The 13,522-nt window shown below is 39.5% G+C and overlaps 1 protein-coding gene across 3 annotated transcripts in view; it reads right to left on the bottom strand.

Annotated features, from left to right (window-relative positions):
• Window positions 1–605: 605 nt before the first annotated feature.
• Window positions 606–13,522, bottom strand: part of cgnl1 (cingulin-like 1) — a 148,918-nt gene continuing 136,001 nt past the window's right edge. For all 3 annotated transcript variants that reach the window (XM_060853030.1, XM_060853029.1, XM_060853031.1), the window contains 5 exons: window positions 11,139–11,222; window positions 8,995–9,119; window positions 5,949–6,057; window positions 4,781–4,944; window positions 606–2,953 (listed from right to left, as the gene is read on the bottom strand). In XM_060853030.1, coding sequence (XP_060709013.1) covers window positions 2,830–2,953; window positions 4,781–4,944; window positions 5,949–6,057; window positions 8,995–9,119; window positions 11,139–11,222 — 606 coding nt within the window. In that variant the 3' untranslated portion in view covers window positions 606–2,829. The remainder of the gene's footprint in view (window positions 2,954–4,780; window positions 4,945–5,948; window positions 6,058–8,994; window positions 9,120–11,138; window positions 11,223–13,522) is intronic.

The following is a 13,522-nucleotide window of genomic DNA, read 5'->3' on the forward strand; positions in this document are numbered from 1 at the left end:
GATCCTTCAGCGTGATCTGGACACGTTGGGTGAGTGGGGAAATCAATGGCAGATGCAGTAGGATTTGGATAAGTGAGACACTATTCACTGTGGAAGCAAGAACAAGAAAGCAGAGTACTATGTGAATGGCTGTAAATTGGGAGAGGGGAGTGTGCAGCTGGACCTGGGTGTCCTTGTGCACGAGTTACTGAAGGTAAGCATGCAGGCGCAGCAGGTTGTAAAGAAGGCAAATAGCATGTTGACCATTATTGTGAAAGATTTTGAGTCCAGGAATAGGTACATGTTGTTGCAGATACACAGGGCCTTGGTGAGACTGTACCTAGAATATTGTGTGCAGTTTTGGGCTCCTTTTCTGAGGAAGAATGCTCTTGCTCTCGAGGGAGTGCAGTGAAGGTTTACCAGGCTGATTCCACAGATGGCAGGATTGACGTATGAAGAGACATTAGCTGAAAATGTGTTGCTGGAAAAGCGCAGCAGGTCAGGCAGCATCCAAGGAACAGGAGATTCGACATTTCGGGCATAAGCCCTTCTTCAGGAAATTTCCTGTTCCTTGGATGCTGCCTGACCTGCTGCGCTTTTCCAGCAACACATTTTCAGCTCTGATCTCCAGCATCTGCAGACCTCACTTTCTCCCCATATGAAGAGACATTGACTAGGTCAAAATTGTTTTCGCTGGAGTTGAGATGAGTGAGGTGGTGGTGTTGGGGGGAGGGTGGAATCTCCATAGAGACACATAAAATTTTAACAGGACTAGACAGGGTAGATGCAGAGAGGATGTTCCAATGGTAGGTGCGTCCAGAACTCTGAGGATTCGAGGTGGACCATTTAGTACAGAGATGAGAGGCATTTCACCACCAGAGGAGGTAGCTGATGCTAAAACATTGAACACATTCAAGAGGTGGTGAGATATGGCTCTTGGGGCAAATGGGACCAAAGGTTATGGAGAGAAAGCAGGATTAAGCTAATGAGTTGGACGCTCAGCCTTGATCACGATAAATGGCGGAGCAGGCTCGAAGGGTCTCCTCCTGCTCCCATCTTCTATGTTTCTATAGATCAAAAGATGGGGGAGAGTAGGTTAGAAAACTGGAAGGTGTCAGGGAGAGGCAGGGAGTTAGGAATAGCTTGGAGTTGGTGGTCATAGTGAAGGATTACTGATGTGGCTGTATATTGGATTGGGAGGAGGATACTGTGGATATCGGGAGAGTATTTCGAAACCTGGTGGTGGTGACCAGAGGAAACACTCCTGCTCTTCGGACCCATCGGCAAACCATTAAAGGCTATTTCCTGATGGAATCATCACTTCTCAGTTCCTTATAATTCTCAGGTTTTGCAGAGGTTCAGAAGCTGCCAAATAGTTTAAAAATAGAAACTGTGCAAAAATGGAATTCTGCAGCCTCCTGAAAAAAGTTTCAAAGACGGGTCATCCTCCTGAAAGGGGATTTGTCACCTGCCCCTTGTCTCGCTGGACATAGGACTGATTAAGGCGAGTTACACTTCAATTTCTGATTACTGACATTTAAATCTCCCACCCAAACCAAAACCTGTGGTTTTATTTTGCTAAAATAACCTCAACTTCCGAGACACAGTCTCATTAAAAATATTTTAATGTACAACATTGCTCTATAGGACTGAATTTAATTTTAAAGGTGTGAAAAATGGAAAATCTGATGCTAAGCCAACTCTGTCCAAGATGTGGAGGTGGTTTCCCATTTTTAGTACACCTCCAATTGTTTTTCGAGGTTAAAGATTTCCCCACCCTCCCCAAGTATCGAAATTCCCTTCCCTTGATTGAAAACACACAGTGTTTCCAGCAGGGGTCACTAAATAACCATGGGAAACCAATTCTTTATCAAATCCCTTTCCAGCCCCAGACACTGAGGTTAGCTGTTAGCACCCCTACTGCACCAAATAACGGTATTCAGAAACGGGGAAATGAACTCAGGATGTGTTCTTTTCTGTGGTCATGACAAATGAAGGAGCTAATACGGACTGTTTACATCAAATGATGAGACTAAGTACTCCAGTGACGCAGCCAATTGTGGCGGTGAACAGCTGAGCTGCAGAGACTGGGAAGTTTGCCATTTCACTGCACAAGCAGGTCTCAGCTCAGTTAGACACCATCAGTACTACAGTCAGACTGCAGCTCCTCTGGATTAAAGTCTAGGACAGGAAGAAATTTCTGCTCTTTCTTGCTGCAATGGCACTGAATGGAAATGCAGCTTAGTCGATGCCAGCTTGTGGTATTAATCTCGTCTGTGGTTCACTGGGACATTCACTGGGCTGGAACCACAGGTGAAAATGCATCTTCAGGGCAATGCTCTCCAGTGCTGGGGAATTAAACTCCAGTTAAAATCAGTGTCTTTAGGGCCAAAGTGGGAAAGAGACAAGTTGATAAAATACACAGTTAATGTAACAGCCATAAAAGATATTGGCCAAAGTATTGTTGGCACTTTAGTGTTTTAAATAATAAAGGAAAATAATTTCTGTCATTTAGATCTATTTATAGCCTGTACATATTTTAACAATTGACTGCTGATTGTTGTGTCTTTTTTTTTAAGTTGGACACGTTTATAAATTCTTTTCATTGAGCAATAAAATATGACCTTCCTTTGCCAATCCAAAGTACTCCAAAGGCAGAAAGAAAACAGCATGGCATCGGAGACAGCAGTGACAAATGTTTAAAACGTTTCATGTATCAAGCAGCATCAGTGCAATGAAGGAATTAAAAACAAAAGCCTCAGGCAGAATATGGTACCTCGGAGAGTGAATTACGCCACTGCATTGCTGTTTCCCTTTATCTAATGGTTAGGCATCAGTTTAGTTTTGCATCTACACATTACCATCCATTGACAATTTAAATCCCGTGTCATAGAGACTTTCTTCATCTGTACTGTAATCATTGTCAAAATCATTTAGAACAGAGGAGGAAACCTTTGCTGATGAACTCTTGCGCCTGTAACATATGAGAGATAATTTCAGACTCTATTCACAAAGTATTACTGCTTTATTACAGCATAGAAAACATTTATATCTAAGAGCAGCATCAGAGGTTTATCAGAGGATTGACACTGTGGTCATATAGGTAATCATTAAAGGGATGGGTCCTTTTTGGATCCCACATTGTCTCATGCTCTCCAACAGAATTTAATAGTGATCACCTGGACATATGAAATATACAGAGAAACAGATGCAGAGGCGCAGAAGCAGGGGGTGCAGGCTGCAGTGAAGAAAGATTAAATACTATATGGTGGAGTAGCCATGACACTTGGAGATCCATTGATCATGGGGCATTTAAGAGGATGTTCCAACATGCTCTCATGCACAACTGAATATTATCTCACAACAGCTTCTCAAAGTATCATTTATGAGTATCCCAGAGTTGTACAGTGTACAATTACACCCTTCGGCCAACTGTATTCTAACATTAAAAACAGGTACACAGGTATAGAAACAAAATGCAGATTAAGAATAGAAAATCCTCCCTCTGTTTATGCCTACTTTTCTCATTTTAATATTGTATTTTTCAGAGAATTCGAAGTCTCCACTCACAAGAAGTGCCACTGGTAAAAATATCACAACATAGCATTGCAGATTCGATGTAAACATTTATATAATGTCCAGAGGTAGATTTCAATTATTTGAAAATCAGTAATACTCTTTGGAAATATACTCTTTCAGCAATTTTTTTCAAAATTCAGGTAAAATATCTTCACTGCACAAATTCATTTTGAAATTAGAGAATCTTATACTACAGAAGCAGGCCATTCAGCCCAACATGTCTATACTGGCTCCCAAAAGAGATATTCAGCGAGTCCCATTCTCCAGACCTATCTTCTGTAGTCCATTACTTGTAGCAATGAATTCAGCAAAATGACAACTGTTTATTATCACATTAATTATCTATTTCAATATGAAAACTTGTGTATATTATGTTTAGAAACAAGGACCAGAGCCTGATATTGACTTACAGCTCATTCAATGCAGTCCATGAAATTCATCATCTATGATGTGTAGAGCAGAATGAGTGTCGACCTTACCTTGCTGATCTGCTGGTATCTGCACTCATTTACCTCCCCTCCCCCCACCCTGTCGCAATGTCTCTCCAAATGCCAATCCTGACTCTACACTACGTTCTAAATTATGTGCAGTGTCAAAATTGGAATTCATGACTGCAAATGTAGGATCGAGTGATGGATGTCTTCTACTTCACGGTCTACCACCATTGCTTGGCCAGGTAGCTGTGCTTTAGTGTCTAAAATGAACAAAGGGGCGAGGGGGTACGGATGTGGTGACAGGAAGAGACAAATGTGGCAAATGTCATTTAGCCTCTTCCAAAACTGTACCAAGGTCCTTAAGACTACATTCCTGGCTATAACCTTCATGATTATCCAGTGCCTCCTCATTGCCTATCTGAAGATACAGCAATTCAGTCCTCCTTCCCAACTGCTCGCCTGATAGTCAAAAAACTTGATCGCCTGCTCTCTCCCATGGCCAGACAGTCTTCACTCTTTCTCAGATCAGATTCGTATGCTAGCAGTTGCCTGAGACACAATGCACTATTCAATAATGCAGTTTACCTTTAATTACTACAACTGAGAATGATATGGGCTCCCTATTAATGTATATAACTTTTGAACAGTGCTGGAAATGCCACCTAGATGCAACAAATTTGAGAATGACCACATGCAGTTGGCATCATGTCTGTAGGGGCGAGTCAATGTAAAGTCCCAACTCTGCGAGTTGCACCTCACTTGTATTTTTGAAGCAGAAACAGACTTACCTGAGGTCCTTTTTTAAAGTATTCATTTGTCCTTGAAGTTCTTCATTGGCTTCCATTTGTTCCTCCAGCTCTCTCTGCAGCTTCCTCTTTGCATTTTCCAAGCGGTCTATTTCTCCCTCTGCTTCATCCACTTGCCTTTTGAGAGCTTTCATCCGTAGGTTCAACTAGGAAATAAGGAAAGGCTGATCACCACAAGCACATTTCATACAAACCTGTTGGTGGCATTTCAAAGAAGCTGAACTTAATTTATAAGTTATTCTCTTAAGAAAAAAACTAGAGTGAGCAATCTTTTAGTCTGTTTAATGATTTAAAGTATTGAAATTTAAACTAATTTGGAGCTATTCTATTGGTTGCATCTAAAGTTAAGACATTTTGATGTTTTAGAACTGAATCCAAAAATATATTGTTTAGCAATTCTTTGTTCCTAGTCAGAATACATTAGAATCAAATATTAATTCTCATTTTACTCTCCAGCAGAGGTTTCAAATAGGACCTGGCACAGGTTTTTGAGTTGTCAATAAACAGTTATAGTGCGATAGTTCTAAGCCCGCCAATCTTACCCAGGGTACATAGTATCAAAGGCCACAACTAAAGTATTGTGTGCAGTTCTGGTATCCACATTGTGTGACAGCACTGGAGAGGGTACAGAGGAGATTTACCAGGATGTTTCCTGAGTTGGAGAATTTTAGTTATGAAGAGAGATTGGATAGACTGGGGTTGCTCTCCTTGGAGCAGAGGAGACTGAGCGGGAGGGGTATGACTGAGAAATATAATGTTATGAGGGGCACAAACTGAGTAAATGGGAAGGAATGATTCTTCCACCAAGAGGAAACAATGACTAGGGGACATACTGTTAAGGTAAGGGGCAGGAGGTTTAGAGGAGATATGAGTAAACACTTAACTCAAAGGATGATGGGAATTTGAAACTCATTGCCTGTAAGGGTGGTGGAAGCAGAAACCTTCATAACATTTAAGAGGTATTTGGATGTGTGCTTGTGATGCCAAGGCATACAAGGTTATGAGCTAAGTTCTGTGATTAGAATAATTAGGGAGTCATTTTTGACTGGCACAGACTGGATGGGCTGAAGGATCTTCTTCTGTGCTGTACACCTCTATGACTCAGAGTTGCAGCAACAAAATGGATGCTCACTAACTGTGTACCAAGTACCTGATCATTTTGGTCTGTCAGGTGGAGACGTTCATCATCTACTTGTAGCATAAGCTCCTTGGCCTTTCTTTCAAGTTTACGATTGTTCAGTTGCAGAGCAGATCGGTCTCTGAAAATACACATTGAAAATATATTCAAATTGCGTCCATCACAGGGTCAAGATTGCACAAGTCTTTATCAATCCACTTTGCACAGCTTTGCCCTGAATGCAGCATTATGCACACTTGCTAGTGACCTGAACAGCAAGCTGCATTTATACATACAAAAAAATTACCAAATAAGCTCCAGAGGAACTATCAGTGTAAAGACAGTATCTTTTTATTTTTCTATATTTTAGATTGTGGAATAGAAAAAGGATTGCTTTAAATCCAAGGATCATGGAAGGGATTGCTTCACTTTTCAAAAGCAAGTTACTGAAAGTCAGTGTAAATGGCAGTGACAAAGCAGCTTGATCAATGCTCTTGACCAACTTAAATGTTCACTTCCTGTACCACAAACTTACAATGGCTGCAGTGTGTACCATTTATAAGATGCACTGCACCAAGTCTTCTTCAACAGCACCTGCTATTGCTTAGTTCAACAGGCGGGGGGGGGGGGGGGAGATGCTGTTTACAGATGATCGGGCACCAAGATGTATACAATGTGTGATTTGGCTTGCAACAGGTAGCTGATTGGTTTGTAGAGTGGCGACCAATTGTCGATAACAAAAGCCTTCAGCCTGCCTACTAATAAATGAATGGTTCCTAGATAGTTGAACAGCTTGTGAGCATTACCAGCATCCTTTGGATTTCTGGAAGGGGAGGTGGTGGGTCTCTCTGCAGTACAAACTGCCTAAAGCCTAAAGAAAGTAGGGTTATTTTCCCTCACTGGCTGTGGTAAACTGCTGCTCTTAAACGGTTAAGTCAGAGACTTTATAATTTGTGAACTAGTCACTCTGTGCCTCCTGCTAGGAAGTAGTAAATATCTGGAGGAGATACTGAGGAACAGCAAGCCTTTGCAAACAAAAGGATCAGCTCAGTAAATTCTGTGGAGAGTACCCAGGTTTCTTTCTTCCTTACACAATCGAACTGATGTTTTGTGTGTGTGTCTGCCTGTCTGTGTGTGTCTGCCTGTCTGTGTGTGTGTTTCAGGAGAGTTTTATTGGTCATTTTTGGAATACTGCATGCAATTCTGGTCTCCATCCAACCAGAAAGATGTGAAACTTGAAGGATTCAGAAAAGATTCATAAGGATGTTGCCAGGATTGGAGGAGTTGAGCTTTCGGGAGAGGCTGAACAGGCTGGACCTGTTTTCCCTGGAGTGTCGGAGGTTAAGGAGTGACCTTATAGAGGTTTATAAAATCATGAGGGGCATGGACAGGATAAATAGACAAAAATCTCTTCCCTGGGATGGGGGGAGTCCAGAACTAGAGGGCATAGGTTTAGGGTGAGAGGGGAAAGATATAAAAGAGACCTGAGGGGCAACTTTTTCATGCAGAGTGGGGTACATGTACAGAATGAAGTGGTAGAGGCTAGTACAATTGCAACATTTAAAATGCATCTGGATGGGTATATGAATAGGAAGAGTTCTGAGGTATATGGGCCAAGTGCTTGCACGTGGGACTAGATTGGGTTGGGATATCTGTTCGGCATGGACAAGTTGGACCGAAGGATCTGTTTCCGTGCTGTACATCTCTATGACTCTAATTGTATGGCGATGTTCATTGGTGCTTACCGTGGCTGCAATCTATTTATTTGTAACAAATAACTATTGTTACATACAGAAACCTAGTCTGTGCTTCTGTTCACCTAAGTCTAAGGAGGCTGGTAAATTAGAGAAGTTTGCATATCTTGATAACATGTTTATATTGTGTGACAATTCTACAAATAGTGGGATGCATTTCCAACCAATATTGCAATGAGATATGACAGTCAAAACCTTATATCAAAACATGAAAAGGTATTAGGACAAGTGACCAAAGGCTTGCTTATAGATACAGGCTTTGATACATTGAGATGCATTTTAATTCCCTACCCTTACGCATTGGTAAAGAATAATTGCTAACTGCTGAGTATGCACATTGCCATCAATATTTTATACATGGTGGACAGGCTTCAGGAGGTGAGTTACTCAGTGCAGGATTCCCAGCCTCTGACTTGTTCATGTAGCCACAGTATTTATATGGCCAGTTCAGTTTCTGGTCAATAGTAATCCCAAAATGTTGATAGTGGGGAATGCTGTGATGTTATGCCATCTGAATGTCAAGAATGATGGTTAATTTACTTTTGGTGTAAATGGTCATTGGTTGGCATGTCAAGTTCTTGTGGCCAATTGATGCAGTGCATTAGGTCTTTGAATCATCCTCTTGCCTGAGGCATCCCTAATTGTACTGACCAATTGAATGGAAATCTGACTTGAAACTCATTTGAATTAGTCGTGGCTATGGATCCACAGGACAAAATTATCCTTACTTTGACAGTCCGAATCAGGCTGCAGAGCAGTAACACAAAGCTCCTCTTGTAAGCACGAGGCTGGAGCATATTATTTAACTGATGTTACATTCAATTATCGGAGTATTTCACTTTACAGGAGCTTTATACTGCATCCAGCAATTCTGCATTTGATCTGGGATAACATATTTTACATTACCATTTCATTACTTTATTAACACAATATCCGTACAGAATAATGTTATCTTCAATTAAAATTATAATCCAAAGATTATTTGTAATTGCTTGGATAACCCTACAGAAATTAAAAACATCTTTCAAATAAGAACTTATAATATTCCAATGTGAAAACTGGAAATAGTTTCTGCATTTGCCAGCTTCACCTTTAAATGATATATTTTAATTAATTGCTGCGTATTCTCCATCTACTGGTCATAAATTTTTGATTAGCCTTTGTTTTATACACATCATGGTTTGTTAAACTCCATTATGTCAAGCATTCCAGTCTCATGGAAACATCTTTGAACATACTTTTATTGAAATGACTGTTTAATAATATAGAAGATGCTGTCTACAATGTTGGACTGCATTTACTTTTATGGGAAAATCAAATCTTACCTTTCTTCAGCTTCAAGGCGTTCTTCCAGTTCCTGGATTCTTGCCTCTAGCTGGGTAACAATTCCTTCCTTAGTCTGTTTCTGAGATCCTTCCAAATATGCAATTCTGCTTTTTAGATCTTTGTGCTGTGATTAAATATCATGTTACTTTTATCAAAAGTGATGGGTCTTACTCGTTTCAGAAAATATACATGTAATACTTAAACATTAATCAAACGCTTACTTGAAACTAGGTTTTCAAAATTTCAAAATGACACTATTTTGATGTTTAACATCTCTTAATGCAATCTGAAGTCCATTAGAGATCACAAGTAGTTTGGTGCATTCACTACTTTTTGAGCTGCCTGTACGACTTACCTTTCTAAGATTTGATATTTCCACAGGATTTGGACACTTGGATGTGGGTATTGTTGGCAAGACCAGCACTTATTGTCCATCGCCAATTGCCAAAAGGTGGTGGTGAGCCACCTTCTGGAACCACTGCGCTGTTAGAAAGGAATTTCCAGATTTTTGATCCAGCAATGATAAAGGAATGACAATGTATTTCCAAGTCAGCATGGTGTACAAGTTAGACAGAAACTTGCAATGGTGGAAAGTTAGAGAGAACCTTGCAGTTGAAGCTATTGGACGCACTTTTATTCCAGTCTTTCTAGTGGAGGTGGAATATTTTATGAGGTGCTTTCAAAGCAGCCTTGGCGAGTTGCTGCACTGTATCCGGCAGAGGGAAAACTCTCGAGTCAATGTTTAAGATAGCGATGATATTTTCAAATTTGATAAAGTTGGATATTTCACAGAAACAAATTAGTAGTTTGCATTTCAACAGTTTTTGAAGTATAAGATCTGGACATCCTTAAACAATAATTTAACTAACTATCAGGACTCTGTAACAGTTCCTTTTACTTTTAATGATGATGAAATTTTGCACAACACTGGTATAGAGTGATATCTGTAGAAATGAACAATGATAACATACAGTAGTACCCAAGCTTATGGGTAGAATCAAAACACTAATTTCAGTTTTGGACAATAACGTGAGTTTAGATGTCAGGTATACAATCAACAGCCTGGATTCCAACAAATCTGTCCCATTTTCAAGGTCATCACTAAGTACAAGTGTACACATTTTTAATATTTAAAGTGATAAAATACCATATACAGAAATGTGCCTTGATACAGGAAGAGTAATTTCTTTTAAAAAGTGCGTGAATTGTGGCAAGCCAATTGAGCTAATCCAGCTCTAAAAGTCACGCAAACACTTGCCTTTTGATTACAAAGTGGATCTAACCAGTTCCTTGTAAAAAGAAGTCAATGTGAACGCAGTACTAAAGCCGAAATAAAAAGTATGAAGGGATACAAGGACACAACATTCTTTTCTCTAAGATCCACTCATTTCCATCTATACAATTTCTATTGTTTTGGAAAGCATAAAAGGAATTCTGAGTACTTGCCTTTATTGCTGCAAAATAACGAGTGTCACTCGCTGCCTACAAATTTGTAACCACCAACACTCCATGATCAAACTAAATAAGTAACTTAGATCTTTAAACAACAGCTATTTCTCTCATCTTCAGTTATACCTTCATCACTGTACTACTGCTCCCCATCACAAACAGATTCCCATTTCACTGCCTGAACAATGATGTAGCAGCTGATGCTCAATGTCTCAGTGGGTAAAACATGTTGCAGTATGTGGTACGGAGTCTGACAGGAAAGTCCCTGTTTCCAATTTTCCTCTGTGCTTGATTGGACAATTCCAACTGCAATGACAATCACACTACAATAGGCACAGAAAAGGACTACTGAAGGGACAAAAATAAATCAGTAATGGATGACACTTGGGACTGTTATCCTGTGATACCTACAGCATGTTGAAGTTCCATATTGTAAGCCAACAAGTGGAGATGAAATGAGAATGCAGATTTGATGTTAGAAATGCTTCTAGTCGAACAATATACATTTTCAGTAGTTCAATCTTTTTTCAATTATTGAGTTAAAAACAAAATTCTAAATTTCAGAATGAACTTTGCTTAATTCAAGATCTGATGGAGACTGTCATTTTCAGGGCTTGTTTCTTTAAGTAGCTAGTGTACCATTGAACTTCCAGCATATAACTCAAGTCTGACTAAATTAAAGTAACTGAAGTACCTGTCTCTCTAAGGAAATCTTGTCACACTCCAGATCTTGCCTTGTTGCTCTTTCCTGAAAAAGTTCATTTCGCATCTGCTCGATCTGTCAGGGAAAGATGAAACTGTTAGTTACAGCTGTGACATCAAAATGCCTTTAGAGTTCAATCGAGCCATTAATGTACAAGGTCTAAACCTGCAATTGCTCAAAAATGTCACGATCCATTTCTCTCCTGACCTTTCTTGGGATATTATTTTATGTTGAAGATTTTTATTACTTTTACCTTCTATGCTGTGGCCATCTTTCCCCATTATCCAACCAGTTTTTGTCTTAAATTCGGAATCATGTTTCTCATAAACTAACAGGTCAGCATCATGTCTGTACATAAATTAAATACAGGCACAGTCTATGTATCCACTTAGATGCACACAAACTAACCAGACAGCTATCAAGAAATCTTTTAGCTTCATCCCTGCAAAGGTGGGCTGTGGCAATAGCAGAGATGGGGAAGGCCATGGGTAGGACTGGACAGGACTAGGGCATGGTATGGCAAGCAGGTGACTTCAACAGGCAAATCCCTGCACCTCCAACAGTGACCTCAACTGCATCCAGATTAGTGCCAATGGTGGCCTCCTCTCCAACCCAGCAGGCAAGGTGACCTGATTTAACAGTCGGAAAGGCATCCACTTTTCTCACCTGCAAAAGGTTGGGCTTGCGGTAGCTTGAGGCTCTTCAGCCGCTTTTCCTTGACCACTTGTGGGTATCTTACCAATTCCAACCTGCTCGGTTATTGAACTTGCTGCCACCTCTTGAAAAGGGAGAATTCTGTACTATAAGAGGTTGCTTGTTATAAATTCTGGCAGTTATCTCTTTCCAATTACTAAGACTCTGCGGTGGATAACCATAGACTCCAACTTGGTGCTTTACAGCAAAGCAACAGTGGGGTGTCCAACACCTTAGTCCCTCAACAGTGTTTTGGATATCATTCAAGTACAAAACTCAAGTGTGTTTGTTCTGCTTAAAAAGTCTAAATTTAAACCCAACTTTTCTATGAGTCATATATCCTGAGCAACAAAGTACAATGAAATACTGGTATACTAATCCAGCGTCTAATAAATACAAATAGTAATCCATATCAATCAAACCTTGTGTGGAAATGTAGATCCAATTTGCTGGAAAGGTAATCCCAGTCCTCTGTATTCAATCAACAAGTCTGAATTATTTATACCATTCAAATTGCAATATAAATTAGGGTTCACTTAATACCCAAATTAACAAATGAAAATTAGTGTATACATTATACTGGAACTGGTGCATTGTCTGAAACATTTCCACAAGTTAATTTCCATTTAGCGAGACTAAAAGATTAAAAATCTTTTAACATCAGTGAATTAACATATCTTAATGTGGAATTTAAAATACTCAGTAGCTTCACATATAAATCAATACAATTGAACTTGTACAGTCAATTGAGAGTAGGAAAGCTGTTCGATTTTTATATATATTATCATTGTTCGTGTTTGGGCTTTAGAATAGTGGCATTTCGGATTAGTTTCTTTTCTGAAGGATTTTTAAAAAATAATAACTGAGTCAGACAGTCCATCTGAATACTGACCTAATTGTGTAAGAGTCACAGAGCAGGGACATTTTTATTGCAATGGTTTATGACAGGTGAAGTAAACATTGAAGGCCATAAGCTTGCTTCTGTTTCAGAATATTCAAAGATTGCTTTTAGTTTAGAAAATTTAGAGATTAAACATTTGATATAGAAGGGTAATTTCCCTGTATTTGAATTGCTGTAAAGTGATGCCATTAAAGTCTGAAAATGCATATTTCTATCTGTTTCAAGATAGATTCAAAACTTTAGCCTCCGATCACTTTCCGCTCAATTATGTTTTGGCAAACACTACAGGATTCTCACCTCTCCAAACTCTGCTTTGCTTTTGCTGTGAGTTTCCAATACTGATCAATGCAGAATAACACATTTCACCATGCAACCAAAACTACAGAACAAAAACCAGAGAAACTGAAACTTCTCATGACAAGCAAAAGAATAGCTTTGGATATGATTAAATGCAGCACAACTAAAACCATTAGGCCGAAAGGAACATTAGAACAAGAATCTTCCAACTGTGATGACAGTCGACAGGGAATGAAAACCCAAAATGAAGAAGTTGTCTAAATGAAACAGTTGTTTGGCATTAGAACTAATGGGAAACAGTCTATAAACTTCTAAAATTCATCCTGCGTTATAAAATTGGCTCCAAGTCCAGGGAATTGATTTTAGACAAAAGTTAGCATCTGGAACAAATGGTTACAAACGTAACCATGAGTCTTGTCCTGAGATGAACAGAACTTTTAAGTTACGTTGGAATGGGACAATTCAGCAAAAAGGTGCCTTGAAT

The sequence above is a fragment of the Hemiscyllium ocellatum genome, chromosome 39 (genome assembly GCF_020745735.1).
Source record: "Hemiscyllium ocellatum isolate sHemOce1 chromosome 39, sHemOce1.pat.X.cur, whole genome shotgun sequence".
In the NCBI taxonomy this organism is placed as follows: Eukaryota; Metazoa; Chordata; class Chondrichthyes; order Orectolobiformes; family Hemiscylliidae; genus Hemiscyllium; species Hemiscyllium ocellatum.